Source organism: Leuresthes tenuis, unplaced genomic scaffold (assembly GCF_036924035.1).
Source record: "Leuresthes tenuis unplaced genomic scaffold, fLeuTen1.0.hap1 SCAF_5, whole genome shotgun sequence".
NCBI lineage: Eukaryota > Metazoa > Chordata > Actinopteri > Atheriniformes > Atherinopsidae > Leuresthes > Leuresthes tenuis.
The window spans coordinates 18,350,760-18,371,855 of NW_027325359.1; the positions used below are offsets into that span (position 1 = coordinate 18,350,760).

At 39.2% G+C, this 21,096-nt stretch overlaps 1 protein-coding gene and 1 long non-coding RNA gene across 2 annotated transcripts; both read right to left on the reverse strand.

Moving 5' to 3' along the window:
• Positions 1-5,651: 5,651 nt before the first annotated feature.
• LOC140307489 (uncharacterized) lies at positions 5,652-8,286 on the reverse strand. The gene is made up of 2 exons (XR_011915822.1): positions 8,211-8,286; positions 5,652-8,070 (listed from the first exon to the last, which is right to left on the reverse strand). It is a non-coding gene; the product is annotated as an uncharacterized lncRNA (long non-coding RNA).
• A 748-nt stretch (positions 8,287-9,034) lies between these two features.
• On the reverse strand, positions 9,035-18,194 carry rerglb (RERG/RAS-like b). Its single transcript, XM_072386403.1, has 5 exons — positions 17,803-18,194; positions 14,012-14,068; positions 13,424-13,497; positions 11,003-11,151; positions 9,035-9,611 (listed from the first exon to the last, which is right to left on the reverse strand). The coding sequence occupies exons 1-5, from the start codon at positions 17,852-17,854 to the stop codon at positions 9,326-9,328; spliced, it is 618 nt and encodes a 205-aa protein (XP_072242504.1). The 5' UTR covers positions 17,855-18,194; the 3' UTR covers positions 9,035-9,325.
• Positions 18,195-21,096: the final 2,902 nt, after the last annotated feature.

The window sequence follows — 21,096 nt, forward strand, 5'->3', positions numbered from 1 at the left end:
GCAGTGTTTTCTTTTTTCCTTGACTGATTGATTTGATTGAATGATTGGTTTGTTCCACTAATCAAGTACAACTAAAGTGAGACTCAGTAAATCAGCTCTAATTATTGGTGTGAGAGTGAATTAGTGAATAGTAGAATCACAATATTTTGGCTTAGGAACTTCAGTTACTTCAGTGTTAGGCTACATTTCTATTCGATTTTTTTTCCAGGTCTTTGTGGACACAGAAATCAGTTTGTTGATTCCAATTTTCAAATCCTTTGTGTGCCACTTCAGCATGAATTCCAAAATCAAATATGTATCGGACACATCTTTTACCTATACACATGCACTGAGCGTTGTTGACATAAACCTACAGCGCGACGACAACACTGTTTGCAATAGCTGGTAGAATAGCAAAAACGAGCCACCTGACTTTCTTCTCCTTCTGAATCTTTTCCTATATAGACTACTGTGGCAGGACAGACGTGCCATCCATTCACTTTCAACTATCGCTTCCATTTTAAAACGGTTCCTGACTCTCGATTGTTTTGAGTGAGCACACAAATATAACGTTTTCTGCTGTTGTTGATACAAATGATGCATGCAAAAAGATATCCTGAGCCCGTGCATTTAATTTCAGTGGGCAGAAAGATATTGAAACAGCACTGAAAGTCAAATGGACGACAAAAAAAGTGCTGTCAGTATTGAATATTATTTTCTTATTTCTGTTAAGAGTTTAAGGATTTAATTACCTGCTACGAACAAAAGGTGGTATAATTACCTCTGACTCATAGCGCTTTTGGTACTAACATATCTGAGTGGATTCATTGCAATGCATCAGTTGATTTATGGAAATGTACGAGCTAAACTATTGTCACGTCAGCGTTCCTGACCTCAATCATCAACGGTCACTGAGCAAAAACGGTGCAAAGGAGAACACCAAGGCCTGAATCTTGATAACCTTGGAGCCTAAACGCATTTTAGGACACAAGAGGACGTGGTGGTGAAAATATTTACAAATTATACAGTTTTCACATCTCCATTCTGTTCAGTACTTTTTACTTTTTATTTCATTTTGATCTTCTCTTCTGTATTCATTTGGAAGTTAGGTTTGCTTTCATTTGCTGTTTGGTTGGGTTTAAGCATAAAAGACCATTTGGTTGCAATTTGAAAATCATTGAGGCTTGCTTTTGAGTCCTTCCTCATCTTCAAAACACTTATGTTGCACGAATTAAATTAAATATACCATCCATTCATCCATCCATCCATCCATCCAACACAGGGCCATGACAGAAACATCTAAAATGAAATAAAATGAAAGTTGTGTGGGGTGTCAGGAAGATAATGCCTATTTCATATCAATCTGCACCAACACATTGATCTTTGTTTCATGCATTATGTACTTTATTTTATAAGATTAGACTTGCTTACCAGCTTCATCAGATAAAAAGTGTGTATGTGGAAGCTGGTGGATCAGGTGGTGGAATACACATGGCTGTTGATTCCCAGGTATGTTTCCCAGTTTTGCTCAGCACATTTTTACACCTTTTCATTTTTTTTAAGCTGTTTAGGTCAAATATAGTCATTTAGCTAAAGAACAAAGTGAGTGGACAGGTAACTGGGATGACATCCCAGAAAAGGGCTGCTGGCCAGGATCTAACCAAACTGAGTTGACGACCTTCAGCCTCTGCACATGACACACCCAGTCAACTCGAGCAACCCAGCACCTCTAAGATGCAGTTTTAAACTTCATCAGGGTGCCAAAGACACATGTTTGCAAATCTAATGACAAAATGACAAAGTAAATCATCAAACTTAGGGGGTTTCTTCTATGCTTGAACCTGGTGTTGGTTAGGGACAAACTGTGGCTCACACGAAATTTGCACAAAATTTAAATGATTTTCATAACTGCTCTCATGTTAGCAGATAAGAACATAGTCAACATACTGACTACATATCAGCAGCAATACTTATTTCACCACAGTTTCAGTGTGGAGGTATCAAGACAGACACATCAAAATACAGCTTACCTCCCACGATGACTGATGATGATAATAAATTATTTCCAGTTCTTCTCAGCAGTTGCTTTGCATAACTTTCATGCCTTCACTTTGCAAGTCATATAAACCATAGGTTGCACAAAACTCTTCGTGTCTGGGAAAGTTGAGAATATGTATGCTTCGGGTGTGAACACGGCCTTTGTTTCACTCCATTAAAAAAGCAAATCATTGTCCACTTTGAGGTCCAAAGCAGTGCAAAGCTAAAGCACCATAGCTACTGCACCAAACAACGGAGAGACACCCACAGCTCAGACTGCTCCACATATATCTGATATGGTGCCATTATGGCAGCAAAACTCTAACATGTAGACATGTGTTTAGAAGCCCCAACATGAAGAGCCTGCAAAACTTTGTCCAGGCCTCAAGATGGAAGGCAAAGCTGTCCATTCAGCAGGCAATTTACGTCTTTCTGCTTTGTAAAAAGACGGTTTGTACATCGACACTGTTTGAGCATTGGCTTGATGACGTGACTGTGGAAAAAACAGTATTATGCTGCATGTTTATGTTGGCGGTCTATTTTCGAGGAATATGAACTATGAGTGTTGAGTGTTGTATGTATATGTGGGAAAATCCATTTATTTTGTTAAAATTACTGTGATATCCATTTTTTAAATGCCATTTTTCCAAGGTCTGACATTTCATTTTCATAGAATTGACTTAACACTACAAATACACAATAGCTGAGGAGCTGAGAAAGTTGAGAAAGCCTCGCTGCAATATCAAATGTTGCAGCAGATTCGAGTTATTTGCTGAGTTTTGGCAGCATTAGTGCATACCAGCATCTCACAAAAATTGCACGGACAGCAGGACATCACATTTAGTGTAACATGAGACAGCAGGACACTGAGCAGACCAAGAGCAATTCAGATAACACATGAAACAGATTACATGACTCCTTCCATGTCTTTGGAAAAACAGTTTAGAAAAGCTGATCATTGGATGTTTATTAAACCAAAAACATCAGAATGTGACATAAAAATGTTGATTAAAAAAGCTGCATCTTTCAAATAGGATACATCTATTTGTCATTTATAGCTGATGTAAAATGTGGAGAAAAAAACAATTTGCTTTGTCACACTGATATACTGTTTCCACTTTTTCAAACAGAGTCAGGTAACAGCTAATATTGGAATCTACACCTTTAACTGCCACTTTTATCTTTCAGGAAAGAAAGCAGCCCCTGTTGAGAAGTCAGTGAAGTACCGTCTGATGCACACAAACTGTTCCTGCGTTAAGATGGATCCATTTCTATGGAGGTTCAAGTCTCTGGAAGCAAGCCAATCCCCTGTCAGTCTGACTAAGCTGCTGAGTTTTAGATTGGAGTGGGGATGTGCTCACCAGCTGTGAGATTAAGGGAGACTGATCGATGGCCTTTGTGATTGGCTCTCGGGGTGTCCCTTCAGCATCCAATCCCCTCGGTTCTGATGGTTGTCCTCGGCCGAGCCAAAAGCAATTCTTCCTCCACACGGGGCCAAATAAGATCACTGACCTGAAGCTATGAGGCCACGCCTGGAGCCTCTGTCTCCATCCACCGTTTCTCTGGATAAAATGATACAGACGGAAAAGAAGACGATGGGGAGATGAAGAAATAGAATCCCATTAGCGTTTATTAGAGGAGCGTTTTGCACCACCACACATATTCACACTTTTTTTCTTTTTTACTTTTTGGGCGGTTTCCTGACATGTTTGTTATTAAGCCCTTATGCCCGCTGTGTGTCTGCACTGCTCTCTCCAGATATTACCTGTCAGTCATACTCAGTGGGAGGCTCTCTGATGTGTTTGTCGTCAGATTTTCTCTGTAGGTGTGGCTCAGTCATTATGGCTGCTCCTGCCAACTGCAGATTTTCTTCTGTGTATTCAAAGCAAACTGCTGCAGCTTTTGTAGGAATGTAAAATGCAAGACTCTCTGTGCAGCAAAGGATTTAGTTTTTTTTAAAGAAGACTGGAAAAAAGGATGATTGTAAGTGTCTAAGATTGTAAATGTGTGTGTAAGTGGGATGGGCAACTTACAAACTACTAAAGGAACAAGTTTGTGGTGGACCTGAATGATATTTGATGAGGGGAAAATGTTTGCTACATTCACTGATTCCAAATTAGTGCCTAAAAGATTCCTGCAGCTATTCAGCTTTCATTTACCACCTGTGCTGTGATTATGATGGTGATGAACATCAGGAGCCTGCAGTGCTTCCTGTCTGCTCCTCACCACGCTCACTGCTGAGATGTGAGAAAAAGGCACTGAGCAATCAGAGGAGACGGTTTAATCAAAAATCCTTTTTGATCAGCAACTCAATTTTGAACCTCCTACAACTAAACTTATCCAGTGCTGTTTCTCTCAGCTGGGAAATTTTGCAAGACTCAAAGCAGGAACTTTCTGGTTACCTATATCATAATTCTCTATAGCCTGTCCTCAGTGGGTCCAGACTGCATCAGCTAGGCTGAAAAGAAAAAAGAAAAAAGAAAAAAAGCTGGCCTTCTTTAATCACCCCAGTTCTGGCTTCCTTTAATAGGGTAATTTAAAAATTGTATCACTCACACACATGGCCCTGCGTGGCAAGCTTCCTGCATATATAAAGGAATTGTTGAGTTCTTATTCCAGTGGTCTGCCTCTCCGATCCTTTGATCAAGGCTTCCACTTGTAAATCCAGAGGTGACCGAGCTTTTAAAGTTTTTGGAAAAGCTTAACTGCTGAATCTGTAGTTTGTTTCGAATATGCTAAAAAAAAAAAAAAAAATCATTTCTCCAGGTTGACCTTTATAAAAATGTCCTCATCTTGTTCTTTGATCAGACTCTCTGTCTTTTATTGTCCCTTCGTAGTCAGTTTTGTACCCTAATCCTCCTGTGTCCTCTTTGGATCCCTTTATATCATTTTCTTGTCTGTTTTGTGTCCTTCTGTCATTGTGTTGTTCTTGTTATGTTTGACTTTGCCTTGACCCTCGCGAGTCTTTGTTTTTATTTGACTTTTAAATGAGAAACTTAAACAGTCCTTTTACAGAGTAGCTCTGTTGCAGAGATTTCTTGAGCCAGTCTGAGCCTGTGCAGTCCTATTATCAGAAATCAATGTCAAATTCCGTGCATACCAAAATGTAACTAGCCAAAATATCTGTTTCTGATTTAGATTTTTTTTTAGATATTTTGGCTCATATCCATTAAAAGTCCCAGAAGGCCATAAGAATGAAGCAGCTTGTAGGAGAGTGAGATATCCTTTAAGTAGAATGCAGCCATCATTAATGTTGTTGTGTTTTCCATACTGGAACCATTCAGAATGTTTGATTGAAAAGGGTCTATTAAAGTGGTTGATTGTGAAATTTGTCAAGCACCGTGAAGGAAATTATCTAAACATCACAAAACATCATGTTTGTATTGAATTATCTGTGCTGCCATCTAGTGGAATTGCTTCAGAATGCTGCTTCATTTATTTTATTTTTTTTAATCAATATATCAGTGGACAATTCCTTACTTCTCTTTCTTCCAGTTTGGCTATTTTTAGCAAAATACACACAGGAAATATCTCTTTTTTCTCTGGGATTTAAAGAAAAGTCTCCTCTCACGGTCATCTCATTAAAGTTAAGCCAAAAGCATTTGTATAGTCCCCTGGAAAAACTAAAACAACCCCCTTATTATGCCATGTTTAATCTTAATTTCCTCTAGAACAACCAATATTTTCAAAGTATTTACAATTGGAACATTCATCCACAAGATGTTGTGTATATGAACTTATTCATCAAGATGTCTGGCACATTCTTTCTATACAGCTTCATCGTGACATAACTGGATCAGAGAAGAAAAACAGAATGGAGTTCATGTCCTTAACTGGTATGTGTTAATCGTGCATTTTAGTTGTCTTGGGTTCACATTCAAGATATAGCTTCTTATTAATTAATTATAGTAATGAATACATTATATACACAAAAATCATGGTAGGTTATACAACAAAACCTGAAAAAAAATAGTAAACTGGTTAATATCGCCAGAATGCTACATGATTAAAAAAATGTCATGTTCTTATACAATAACTGCATCAATGCTAAGCTGAAGTGTAACAAAAAGACAATAAAGACGTATAATCTCAATGCAAAAAACAAGTGAGTAACATGGCACCAAATGGTTAAGAATTGCCTGCTCAATTAAGAAACTAAATTGTAAGATTCTACAATTCTTACAATTCTTACAATTCAATTGAATTACAATTCAATTCAATTCAATTGTAAGATTCTACAGAGGTTAGGGAGTCTATGGAAGCATGGGCTATTCAGAATGGACAAGTAAGTGCAGCCACTGAAGTGTTGCTTCAGTGGCTGCTTGTGCAGTGAGAAAAACATTACATAAAGTCAGCCCATGCAGACAGAGTCCAAAAAGAAAGCAATTGCTCACTAAATGGCTCAAAACTGAAACTTTGCCATAGGTCATAAAAACAAACTTAACAAATATTGTCATTTTCCAGATGGCACCAATGAGGGGAAGTTTTGAATTTCTTACCATCGCACTGATCCCAAACATCTCCCAATCTATCTAAGGTTAAGGAGACTCATAACAAGCTGTGTGTTTTGTGTAATTAAGGTCATGCTGCAACAAAAAACCATGTGCACATTCTCCCGCTTTGAATACCATACACATTTGACAACCAGTGGGAGAAAATACTTAACTGAAAATCTGAAAGGTTTGGCTAAGATTTACCTCAAAGAATATGAATAGCAGAGTATCATCTCATTTTGTGGCAGACAGATCTGTCATCTAAAAGAAGAATGAAATTTCACTCACTTTTGTTGCAATCGGATCTTAAAAATGAACCACTGGTTATTGTTTCTTTTGTCAAACATTCTGTTTGGCTTTATTCCTCAGAGGCATGTCTAAAATTGACAAATGAATATGATTTCTCTTCCTTTAGTGTTTCTCAGGCGGATGTTTTGTCTGTTACACATATTTCTGTGGCATAAAACTAAAACAAACACTGTGACTTCCAAGGAGCTACATAGCTGTGAAAGCGTTTTTGTAAACCTATTCATTAAGCTGAGTAAAAATGTCCTGCATTTCCTATCAGCCAATCCATCCATCATCTCTACCAGCTTCATCCTCTGGGAGGGTCACAGGGTTATCGGAGCCAATCCCAGCTGACATTTGGAAAGGGACATAACCCTGGACAGATCACAAGTCCTTCACAGGAATTACACAAAGAGACACATAATCTCTCTCTCTCTCACACAATCATGCACACCATTTTTTACTCAGACTCAAATTAAGCTCTCTTTGGATTGCTAATGATAATGTGATGCAGATCTTTTCTCTCTGGCCAGCAGTGAGAAACATGTGCGAGCTCACCGATGAGAATCTGGTGCCGTGCAAAACAAATATTTGATTTTAGAGCTGGCCAGATGTGAACGTTTCTTTGTCACTGGCCAATCAACAGCTAATAATCAGTCATATATGTCGTCATGTTGTGATATTAAAAGGTCTGACAAGCGAAAGACGGACGACGCAGTGATTACTGCTAATCAAAGCTTCACGGCCTATTTCTGGGTTTGTATCAAATGAAAACTGCAGCAATAAACCATTTAGACATGATGCTTGACACATAGCTGAGTCTGCTGCAGGGGCTTGAGTGTGCACCAAAACTTGTAAAGTACTACAAGCTGGTACTGCTTGATTGAGTGCTTTCAAATCTGCTTTTGTGAATGAGTCATTGGATGTATTTCATAGTTCTGGTAGTTTCAGGCAGTATTTATGCGGGCTTTGCTCTAATTGACTGAGGACAGAAGTAAACATCATGTGAAGGAAACCACTAATTGTTTGCTGGAAGACCCCGCTGCCTCCTGCACAGGCATTTTCATTTTCTCTGTCTCATTAGACTTGTTTTTTGAATGTGTAGAAAAGTACAGACAATAACTGAGTAGTTAATTAGACACATGGGGAAAACTTTGTGGGCTTGCAGGGTTTTTACATGAGGAAAATACTGAGTTTTCTAAACATAACTGGTTAATGCTCATTTGTGAAACGTCTTAATGTAAATGTTTTGAATCAACAATGTTTTTTAGTGCTTCTCTAACCTGGATACTGAAGCACCAGTTAATGGACTGCTTACTTTTGTCCAACAACATAATTAGTGCTTTCTAAATACTTATAACAACCCAAAACAGATCCAAGGCTCAACTCAAGCAACAAAGCAAAGAAAAAAACTTGCCAAAGATTATACATATGTACGAAAATGTTGTTACTGGAGACCCACAGGCTGATGAAACATATTCTTATGCCCAACTCTTCACAGACTGACACTCAGTCAAGAGCCCTTTGAGTTAGGTTTGAATGCAACAGCTGCAAATTGTCAAATATTCTTTTGCAGCAATAACAAAATCAACAAATATCACTTCAAGGTTAAGCAGATAAGTTGAAACGGTGTCACTGATTAGTTTCCAGAGCTATTCCTACTTTGTTGCAACAGTTTAGATGAACACTGCAGCAAGTCCAACATGACTAAACTGCTGGTGCATACAGGATGAATTCACACATACGCTTTTCAGGCGTCTCACTTCTCATTTGCTTTGAATGAGTTGATGCTTGCACAGCCAAACTAAATTCTGGGTCAGATGCTTTGCTTTGCTAGCGAAGCTTGTGGTGGAAAGTTTAGAAGAGCTTTCCTTTTTCAAGCGACAGTGAAGGTGCCAGCCGACCAAATGGCCTGACTAATCATTCTGATTTCACGATTGATTGCTGATTCCAAAAGTCAGCCCACTGTCAAGTGTCACATCCATATTAATCCTGCGTTATGGTACTTTGCTGATGTCACAGTTTGCTCATGCAAACATTAGTGTATTCGGCATAATCACTGAGGGTAAACAGGGGTGGTTACCTCACTCAAACCTTGGCTCTGCTGTTTATTACTTTTTTATCATTATTTGTTTAATCTTTATTTTTCCTGTCCTCTACTGTACTACTTTGCTTTGTATGAGTTGACATGGTTAAGATTACGAAAGCAATTAGAAGTTAAAATACACAATGAAACACATCTGATTGCATGAAGCTTTGCTAACAGTTTCTATGTTGCCACGGCAATGCTTCAGTGGTACCCTTTGCATTCAAACCAAAGCAGCGGGCTCCTGACCAAGTGTCCGTATGTGGAACCAACCAAGCTTTCCAGCCAGCCATCGATATTGCCCACAACATGAACAATATGAAGTGTCAGCATGTGTGCCACTGTTTGGGACCCCGCATGTAACATCTCGGCTCTTTCCTTTCAGCATGGGTCTGTAATAAAAGCAACATCCCAGTACATCAAGCTGACTTTTCTGGCATCATCACACAGATTTCCTCCTCTTGCCAAACACATTGTTGATAAGTTTGGCCATGGACTTGGAGCCACTGTAGCGTCTCCGGTCGGCACGGTACTTCAGGTGCTCCATCACCTGCCGAATGAGCTGCGTGAAGAGGTTGGCGATGTCCTGGTAGCTCTCAGCTGCTGAGACCTCCTGGAAGTGACAACGGTTCTCCTGCGCCAGGCAGCGGCCTTCGTCCTCTCGCACCTGCCGGGCGTGGCACAGGTCCTGCTTGTTACCCACCAGGCACACGGGGACATCTATCTCCCTGAAACAAGAAGTCGAGTTAGTGAGGACTGGCAACGTTGCAGGGTAAATTACGCCTCTGCTGAGTCATTTTAGTTAATATCCTGCTGCATGGATCATTGTGCGGTTCTCCAATACTCTTTTTTCTTTTTTTCATTTTGAAAAAATATCCCGATTAGTTCTGCATTACCATACCACCAAATCCAGCATGATCCAGTACAGACTAGTCCCACCCTTTCTTCCCAGTTCCCTCCACATCACCAGTATGCCTTAGCACAGGCCAGGCAGCCCGATAGATGTGGTTGGCCCTTTTTTCTGCACATCAACTTCAATTGATGCCTGTAGGGTTGTTGTGAACCCCTTATTTGACATCATGAATCATTGATGAGAGTGTGCAATGCGCAGTAAGGACTCCCAGCATTCCTCAAACTCAATCCTGCACGAACATCCCTGCGCAGCTTCAAAGGAACTGGGGCAGCTTTGTTTTGTTCTGTTTCCCTGCAGTTTTCGCAGTATGTCTGGGTTATACCGTGGCATGAGTCATGCTTAACTTTCCATTGTTTATGTTATATATTGTTCTCAAAGCATCATTTGGGGAAACTTGAAAACTATGTTGATGTTTTGGTTTGTTTGGGTTTTTTTTGTTTTGGCAGTCTTCATTGAGCATTTACAGAGAAGTATTTTTCTCCATTTAGAGTCCCGCTCGAAGGTGCTCATTTGTAAGGTGTCAATGAGGTGTAAAAAATAAAGATGTAACAATAAATTTTGGACTGAAGACATTTCAGAAAAACACAACAGATAATGAGACGCTTTTGAAAGACTATGGTTTGTAATTTTGTTTGTGTTCTGTTTTTTTTATAATTTAGTTTTGTGATATGCTGTGTTTTCTGTTTTTTTTTCTGTTTTGGGAAATGTGTTTTCCTTTCAGTGGTCTGTTTTTGCTTTTTCTCTCAAGTTTTTCTAAGATGTGTTTTGTGAAATGCTGTCTTAAAATTCATGACTTGCGAGATGCTTTTTGAGAAAGTCATTTTCTTTTGTCTGATGTGGCAGTATTGTGTACCTCGGGGACACCTTATATGGAGACAACACACCTGGAAATCATTTTAAATCCACAGGCTAATCTCAAAATGCCATAAAAGTCCAGGTTGTGCCGATTCATTCCTACTGCAGTCGGCACCATGTGTGGTTTATTTATATAGGGTTTTCACTTAACGGTAAAGATCTGTTTAATCTGACAATGTCAGACAAATCTGTAGTTTCTTGTAAATTTAGAGAGCAAATTCAAGAATGATCTTGCTCCATCACAGAGTTGTTATGCCTCTCCAATGTTAGAGCACCTCAGAAGTTACTTGAAACAGATATTTTAGGCTGATCCACAATTCTTTATCTCGACTACGATTAGCTGCCTCTGACCCTTTGCAGTTGTCCATGCGTGCCTCTCGGATCTGCCGCAAGATGTTATTGGCGTTGATGAAGGAAGTGCGGTCGTTGATGTTGTACACCACCACAAAGCCATCTGCCCAGTCCACTGGCTCCTCCATTATGCACCTGACCTCTGAACTCTGCCAACAAGAACAACAATTTTCTCTTTGGACTCACAGTGACCAAATGTCATTCAGATTCCACATTACATGGGCTGTCTTTACAGTCAGAGGAATTTGCTGTTTGTTAGTACTATAAGTTACTCACAGTTTGGTGTTTGAATAACTACTTATATTCAACCTAGCCACCCCTAATGGTAAAGTATTAAGTCATTTCAATCACTGACTCAAAACAAAACAAAATGTATCATTTACAGTTATGTGAAAGTACCCCAGATGAACAACGAGACAGGGCATATTACACTATTTCACTATCTGCTTAAGAAATAAAAAGAAAGGAAAAAGAAATTACTAGTTTTGCAGAAATTGAGAAGGTAAGTGGTAACCAGGTGCTGCTAATCAAATGTACTTGATTAATTGATCTTCGGCAAGTGTGAGCACCTCTATGATAACGGAAGTTTGCTGGTCAGGAGCATTCAGGTGTTAGCACAATGCCAGGAAGGAAAGGCATCAGCAGTGATCTGAGAGAAGCAGCTGCTGCTGCCCATCAATCTGGGAAGGGTTATATGGTTATGAGGCCATTTCTAAACTATTTGTTGTCCATCACTCTACACTGAGAAAGATTAGTCGCAAGTGAAAAACATTTATGATAGCTGCCAATCTTTCCAGGAGTGGACGTCCCAGCAAGTTTATTCAAAGGTGCGACCGTGGTTAGAGAAAAACTCAACAGCTGCCTCTCAGACTCTACAGGTTTCAGTCAGCATCTTGAATGTTAAGGTTCATGATGTTGCTATCAGAAATAGACTGAACATGTATGGCTTATTTTGAAGGGTTGCGGGAGAAAGCATGTTCTCTCTAAAGAGAACACGTCAGCGTAGGTTTGCAAAATTGCATCTGGAACACGAGACACCTAAAAACAATGTGTGACAGACGAGACCGAAGTGGAGATGTTGTACAGAATGTACAGCAAGGGATGGCTGGAAAAGAAAAAAAATCAAGGTGTTGCAATGGTCCAGTCAGAGTCCAGACCTCAACCTGAATTAAGGCTTAGTTTCTGGTTCATAAAGAAAAGGTGTAATATGTAATGTGTTCTTAATTTGTTCTTTTTTTATTAAGTCTTGATACATAGAATTAAACGCGGTTGCGCTTTCTGTTTCACATGACTTTATAATATCAGGAATATCGCACATGTTGACATATGCAACAAGTTCGCCACATTTTCTACAACTTCAAATCAAGAGGAATTTACAGCAGCCTGTTTGACCCTGTGTGAAGAACAAATTGACTGACCGTGTTTTCTGGCATATTAGGAGATAAAGGAGCCTTAGACACCACCAAAGACAAGCAGAGATGGACTAAGACTGCACACAGAGTGACCCTGAGGACACATGCACAGAATAACAACCATACAAGGCATGAACATGCCTGAGCACTGTAAATACCTCTTTAAACCACATTCTCTTTATTAACTCCTTCGTTTCATTACGCTGTCCAGGTCAGAAAGGCAGGGTATGAACTCATTGTTCCTCATGAGAGGGTGCGGTTACAGTGAGTCCAACTGTCAAAGACAATGACCGGTTCTTGTTCTGCTGAGCTTGGGGGCATTCCAGTGAAATACTAAGTCTGAGGTAATAGGCCTCTCCCTCTTGCTGAAAGAGAAGTAAGCAGTTTATGTGGCTACTTTCTTCAAAGAAACGGCAGTCAGCACACATCTCCTCAGGATACTCTCGTAAAACCCTCTGGATTCCCAGAATGAGTGCAGTGGAGAATGAACATGTGTAGGTAAATATATGACAACGGTTCACTAAAGGTCAAGGGCATGTGCAGCTTTCCCTGCAGCCTGAAAACCAGCCAGCTTTTTATAGTCTTTCAACTCTTTTGCAGACTTTTTTTTGTTAACGATGACAAATATATATAATGTATATATATATAATGATTGTCAATTGCTCTGGTATTTACCTCCCTGAATAGCTAAAGAGAATGATGTCAAGATGTGCAATCTTCTTCTTCTACATGGATGGTTTTAGTGTCTTTTCACAAAAAGACGTCAGTCTCATGTGTCTCAGATTCTCAGTGGCTTAACTTGCTTCTGGTCGCAGGCCATGCATGCATTAAGCATGAGACAAAAAAAAACAGACGAATAGATTTTCAGCCCACATGATGAAATTAGGAAATAGTCTAACTCAAAACAGGAACTCCTCCTGCTGCAGCTCCGCTTTTTTAATATAGTACAGTTAGTTCTGAAAACAATGAACAATGATGGGTTAGCCTTACCGGGTGAGATATACTGTACCTGAGAGCAGGGGTCAAAAACTTCCAGATTCAGCTGCCTGCCGTCGATTGACAGTCTTTTATTGTATAGTGAGTCTGTGATTAAGATTCAAAACACACAAAAATTATTAATGGATCGATTGATGTCAAAATATTTGTTATCGTTTACATTTCATGTGCTTTTTCTTTTGTATCATCTTGAATTTTGATAATATTTCAGCAGCTAAAATATTACATTTTGTCATGGAATTTTTGTCTCTTAAAGGCATAGTCCGTGATATCCAAGACGTTTTTATTTAAAAGCCAAATGTCAAATATATCTGTCTTTTCAAAGTTGACAACAATTAGAAGATGGTTAGCTTAGCATTCATTCTGTAAATAGGGCTAAAACAGTCAACAAGACCCAATCATCAATCATCTCATTTAACTTGCAAAAAAAGCCCCAAAATGACAAACTGTGCCTTTAAGCTGATGACTAGGCTACTTTGATTAAATCTACAAATCTCCTGGTGCCTGTGGAGCTGCACAGTGTCTATGCATAAATGCTTCTCTAGAGCCAAATTCAAATCCTCATCAAAGTATCATTTTTGCCAAATCTGGAAATACTTACTGGCATTGGAGGCATATTCACCGATGAAGCGTCTGGTCAGGAACCGCACAAGGACAGCTGGAAGAAACAGATGAAATGGAAAAACAACATTATCAATCATGGCATCATTACACTCTCATTCCTCACAGGTGGCAGCAGTGGGGAGAAAAAAAAAAGACCCTTATTCTCCCCCGCAGGCACAGAACAGTGCCAACAGTATTTAGGACCAGAGTGGTGAAACTTTAGCCTCACATGAAAGAGGCTGAACGGCTTTGCTGGAAGGACTGTGCATATTTGGCAAGCTGAATGGTTGTATTCGACCCCCTTCCACACTAAAAGTTACATATAAAACTGACTGACTGGGCTTGTTTAGGTCCCAGAGACAATCAGTATCAATTATGAGCTGGAGTTTCAAGAGCTGAGCTTTGCTTATGGTGGGCCTCTACAGGGGTTTGAAAAGAGATTTAACTTCAGCGACGAGAACATGCAAATATGGATACTGCCTGTACATAAATGTACTCATGCATGCATTTTGGAAAAGACAAAAGACTTTCAGTACCACTTTGTTTCAATTGGAATTCTTGTGGCGCCATCTCTCACACAAAGGTCGCTACATTCAAAGAGCAAAACAACAAAACATGCACTGAAAGCAACAAGCAGAGCAGAAATCGTATTAAAAGGACGCAAGCATGCACAAATAGCCACCAGAGGCTACAGAATCTGCAAAACAGCTCCACTTCATTACTAGGCAGCGAGGATCAAGACATCCCATGGTTTTATGAAGCAAGAATGCAGTAAAGTCGGTCTAAAACATATGCAACAAGAATCTCAAATAGCATCAAGAGTCCTATAACTCCTGCACCCGCAGCTTAGACAGCGCTGAAAAAACTCAATCAAAATACTCAATATGTTTGACCCAGAAAATCTATCTATCTAGCAGACTTGGCCGTATAACAATTACAGTGTCACAATTTCCAGCTTTTGAGCCTTTATTATTAAAACTGCTTTTCTCTGTGGACAAAGCAATTACACATTCTGGTGTGAGATGTTCCAACAACTCAGCAAAGTCAGTGAAATAGCAGAACAGCAGGTAAAGCAATAAGCAGGATAACTGATCGTGCATCAGAGTTGTCCTTTTTCCAACTTTCCACCCAGTGCTAGTGCACAGGTCAAAGATCCCACTCAAAACTCTCTGGACCCAGAGTATGTGTTTGTTCGCCGTTCAGTCCCGTGTTAAATGACTTTGCAGTAGACACAGGTTTTAATAGGCTTCGGCTTAGCTCGGGCATTAATGGGAACACAACACTTGGGTGTAAATGCAAAATTTTAACAGAGTAACAGAGATGTGAAAAGCTCCCATTTTCTTTACTGACTGTTATGTCTCTTGGAGGCTCTGATCCTAACAGCGACATAAGAAATGAGACATAAGGAAAGGAGATTGAGTTTCTTTTTTAAATGTCTTTATTTCTTTTTTCATTATGTTTTTTATTCAATTTATTTTAACATGTCAGCAAGGCAGTTGGAAGCTTATTTTCTGTCAGTCTATGTGGGGTTTAGGTATGATGTCCAGTCAAACTTAGTACAAGCCTCATCATTTCATGTTGTCATAGTGATATGTCTGACTACTTGGGAGACCAGTAACTTGTAGCCTTCAGAGCACTGATGATAAAGCCACTACTACACCCAGTGATGGACTAAAATTGACTTGTGCACCCATGTTTTAAAAAGCTTTTAAGTATGCTCCTTTTGGTTTAAGAACGGTATATAACTAATAATCAGTTTTATCCTTCAGCTTCTCAAAATTATGGTTTCAATGATGAGTCTTGAAAGCAACATTAGCTGTTGGCCTGACTCAGCTCAAGGTTTTTCAGCTAACTTATTATGTCACAAAAGAAAAAGGTCTTTCACTCAGTGACAGGAAGGTTCAGCTCTGGTAAATGTATTAGTTTATAATTTTTTTTGGATAAGTCATAGTTTGCATGGTCAAAAAACAACTTTTATGGTGCTTTGACAAGCAACTATGTCTAGCTAGTTTGCAAATTAGCCTGCACAAACCCTGCCGTTTGACATAAAGATTTTGCCATGAAATTCAGCTTTCTTTTCTGAGAGTGGCATGAGAAAAAGGACACATGTATGATATCAAGTGGACGACACTATGAGAGCTGAAACTTATGATTTGTTCTAAACGTGGCCTCCTGTTTGAGCACTCTTTCCCTGAGTCAAATTCTGCCTTTTGGATAGTTATCGAATGCAATTCTTCTGGCCATCAATTAATTGCTGTGGGAATCTCCACGATCTCTAATATTTGGGTGAAACTTTTCCTTCTCCTTCTGTTTTTTTCTCAGTCTGCAATTTCTATCAAGTCTTTTGAAGAATTATAACATTGCAGTGAGTTTTGGACTGACCCTGTGTCAGCAAGTTAGAAAACAAATTAGAACAGAGATCACCGTCATACATTATCAGTGGAAAGGTTCAAAGGCAAATTCATCCAAATAGTATTATACTGAGGGGCCACTGAGAAGTACAGAGGGTGTGCATAGCTGTTGGTGTGTCTTCTAGCAACAGATTTCATAAAACTGCCAAAAGACCTGGCAAGTGACCATCCTCATTTATTTCTCTGCTTGCATCATTGCTCCTGTTTTTGTCGCAGTAATATTCCATGTGTATATGCCATTAGATCTAAAAGGAGAAATGGTTTAACCAATGGTTAAAGTGAAGCTCCATTGTTGAGAAAAGAAATTTCTTTGCTTTAAAAAAAGTCCTTGAATCCACAGATACGGGGACAGCGGACTGCACGGCAGACAAAAGACTATACTGTTTGAAAACAAGTTGTTCATTCTCTTGTGTTTTGGTTAAATCTGACCCATTTTAATTTAGAATATTTAGTTGTATTTAGTTTTAGAAAAACATTGTAACATTAACTCGAACCCTAGAGCTGGGGAGCACACATCAGGACCCTGGGATCAAAGGAATGGCTTGTCAACAGAAATCTGATAGGACGGCTTCAAGAAAAAAATCATATTTCAGTCAGATGTTAAGATTTTTATGTTACACAGTGTTATAAATTTAGATCAGAACACATTTGGAATCATCTCGCAAAGACATTCATGCAGTTTGTAGTTTTGAATAGACTAAAGCATTTTAAATTATATAGACCAAAATCCTTCTGTATGCAAACAGACGTGAGCAACAAATTATTATTAAAATACTGCACGAACAGACCGGCCAAACTTTAAGATCTGCATTGCTTATTGGAAGCTTTGGGGTTTGCACTCAAATTGTCATGTCAGGTAACGAGAATAATTTGTTTTTTTCATTAACTGATTGATGGAATATTAATCAACAGTGTTTGATCATCTTGTCAGAGGGATCTTTAGATAAACATGCCAACATTCTCTGGCTCCTGTTTCTCCAGCGTGATGACTTGCACCTTTCCTCTGATTACACATTATTGTAAAGTGAATATTCTTGACTTTTGACTGTTGGTTGGACAAAACAACAACTCAGCACACCTTCATTTTAAATTCAGAATTGACTCTTTCTTTACATATATTACATATATATACATACATACATATACATCTGCAGATTAGTAAGTAGGAAAAATGATCATTTTATCAAACGTAAGGTTATTAAATATTAGTTTTGAGCTGAGGAAAACTGAAGTAACTGACTTATCAGAATATCTTGAAGGAAAACATGCAGGTTCGCTTTGTGTGACGCCATCAAGCTTCTGTCTTGTCGATATTAGATGACATTCACTTTCCTTTTTCTACATATGTCTGTAATATAATCCCTTTTCCATTGCTCACCTGATTTCCCAGCCCCCTGGCTTCCCAGAAGGGCCAGCTTGATGCCGTTCATGCCTGTGTCCTGTCAGGTCCTCAGCTGCCTGTTCGGCTGAGGCGCTGCCTTGTGTCTGGTATTTGGTTTTGCCTCCGCGGACTATATACTCCTTATAGTCCAGGCAGGGTGGCTGAGGTACAGGACTGCCCCCAACCCCTCGCTGCCCCCTTCCTCTTCAAAGAGCTGTTTCACTTTTAAAAGCCAGAAGGAGGGGAGAGTGAGGAAAACAGGCACCCCCCTTTCTGTCTCTGTCTGTGTGCCGGGAGCTCTTTTTCTCTCTCTCTCACCTCTCTTGTGTCTGTTTTCTCTCTTTTCTGTAGCCCATAGATTTCTCCCACCCCTCTCTACCCTCACTCTGTTTTCCTTTTTTCCTTTCTTTCTCCTTTTCTTTCCTCTCTTGCGCCTATATATCTCTTCCCCGTCTCTTTCCCCTCCTACATAGAGGTCACTTGATGGTCAAGACTGAGTAAAGCTATTGTGCTGATCCTACTCTTAACGCTGTAACTGTAGTCTTTCTGCCATTTGTGAACATTTGTGTTGTTCTTCAAAGACCAACGATACAGAAGCTCCTTCCTTCCTTGAAAAGAACAGAGAATAAGTGTTAAGACCCATTTTAAGTTTCTCCTTTATTCAAGAATTTATGTGTACTTCTGATTTGTTCCAGTAGGTATGTTTTTTACAGAAATGGTATTACATTGGTAGTTATAATTAAGTTTTTAAAGATAGTCGAACCTAAACCTAACAAAGTCTTTAGTTTTTATATTTTTGTATTTATCTAATCAAATAAATTATTATTTTCATTTAGCATTGTATTATGTTAAATTTAATTGTTTAAATCATTATCTTACCACTTTATTGCCATTCATTTTTTTCAGTGTTGTTCCTACAAATTACATTTACTTACAACAAATGTGCTGCTTGAGAGCCGCATGAACCAAGTTTTCTTCAGTAAAAGGAAATTATTAACTGAGGACAATTATCCAATATTACATATCTGAGAGGTAAAAATGTGTACCTTAGCTTTGAGGCATTCCTCAGCTTAAACTTTGGGATGTTGGTGGGTTTCCTCACATAACCTACTGGTTTTAAGTCGTTCCACAAGATTTCTGTTGAATGAAGGTGATGGTTTTGTCCTGGCCACTCTAAATTAATCACTTTTCTTCTTCCTTGTCCATACTTTCTTGCATGCTCTGTGTCATTGTCTTGCTAGATGCTCACTTTCTTTTAAGTTTCAGTTCTGAAACATCAATAAAGACAGACCATCCTGGCTGAGATGCAGCAAAAGAGGGTCCAAACCATGATGTGACCACCAACATGTTTCATGTGAGATGCAGTTCTCACAGTGTGCTGGAATGCAGTGTTCATAAAAGAATAGTGTTTCTCAGTTATTAAGGTCTTCGTAGCCCTCAGAGCCATATGGTATTGATAGGTTTGTGAATTCAAAAACAAAAACACAATAAGTGGATGCTGATTGCAGACAAGAGTCTGTTAATTACAGTGAGAGCTGACAGAACAGCTGAAGATGAGTTGGATCTGAGCCTGCGAGTGAGTTATGTTGTGCAGGTTCCAGTAGCAGATGAGCAGAGAGGAATCTAGGTGAGTCGTTAAGAGCAGGGGGGTCTGCGGGGTAAACCAAGGACAAAACTGTCAGAAAATGAACTGTACATCACTTAATCAAGTGCAGTGTGTTCAGTTTTTTTGAGTGTTCAGTCTGGCAGTGTAAAGAAGCAGGGCAGAAAGTTTGTAGAGATCTTGATTAGAAAACAGTTTGCAGCTGGTGGGGCTCAGCTTCAACATGAGCACAGCTGGCTCCACTCCTGTACAGTAATCAGGTGCATGGACACGGTGAGTATGTCCCTTTTCCCAGTTTGTACATCCTTGATTCCTCTCCTTATTTAGAAATAACAGGCATTTATCAAAATGAGGCATCTCTGCCTCAGAGCCATCATTTTAAACTAATCAAATATGATGTGTGGCAAAGCTGCATCATCATGTGTTGTTTTGTTACAGCCAACAGTTGGGGTTTCTGTCTTCTGTCACATGAATATCAAAAGTGTCATGACAACAATTAAATTGGCTTTTAATTCAATTCAAAACCCCAATTCCAAAAAAAGTTGGAACGAATGCAATGATTTGCTCATCTCATAAGCCTCTTTTTTTAAAAAAATTCACAATAACACATAGGAAACATATTAAAATTTGAAAGTAAGACATTTTACAATTTCCTAAAAAATGTGAACATGCCTTGAATATGGTGTCACTAATACCTCTGAAAAGAAAGTGGAAAAAAGACTTGTGGAAAATGTGGACAACACAGACTTTTCAACAACAGAAAACATTTGGCACTTCATGAAATGCAAAATACAACAAGGGACACCCAGAACTGTTGCCAGAATCCCTTATCAGACAAGAATGGGACAAGATTCCTCACCAAGGTCCAGCAGCTGGTCTCAGTTCCCAGACAATTACAGACTTTTCTTAAAAGAATGCGGGATGCTAATTCGTTGTAAACATGGCCCTGTAGCATTTTTCAGACAAGTTGCTGCCATCAAATTCAAGATGAGCTATTAATGTCATGATATGGTCAAATGTCTCTCTGTCAGCATTTTAAATGTTTCCTGTGTTCTATTGTGAATAAAATGTTGGCTTATGAGATTTGCAAATCTCTGCACTCTCTGCAATCTCTCTTATTCACATTTTACAAAGCGTCCCAACTTTTCCGGAACAGGGAGTTGTACAACTCCAGTACAAGTTTTCTTGTAAGGATACACTTCTTCCTGAAAGGATACACCTAAGCATCACCGCATGTAACTTCTCCAGCAAGCCTCGTCTCTCCTCCCAGGTGAGATTTAAGAACTGAAGCATCCTTGAAGGTGTTTTGCCCGAGACTGATTTCCAGTTCAAAGGCAGGAGGATGGAGGATAGAGAGGAGATGATCAGGCACAAGTTGGAGAAATGAGATGAGCTTACAAGCTTAGCTGTTGAAGGTTTGTTAGAAGATTTCAGAATTGTTTATGTTTATGTATTTAGCAGACGCTTTTATCCAAAGCGATTTACAAATGAAGATATTGTGTAGATGTAACAGTACTCCTTTTTGGTGAGCAGGGTTTTTCTCTTCGTAACCCTGCCATGAACATCATTGTTCAGCATTCTCCTGAACAGTCCTGCTGTAGCCTTTCGGGTTTTTTTTTGTTTTTTTTTAAAGATCTGGAGTTTTTCTGTCCACACTCTGACAAGTTCAAAGAACCTATACCCGAGTC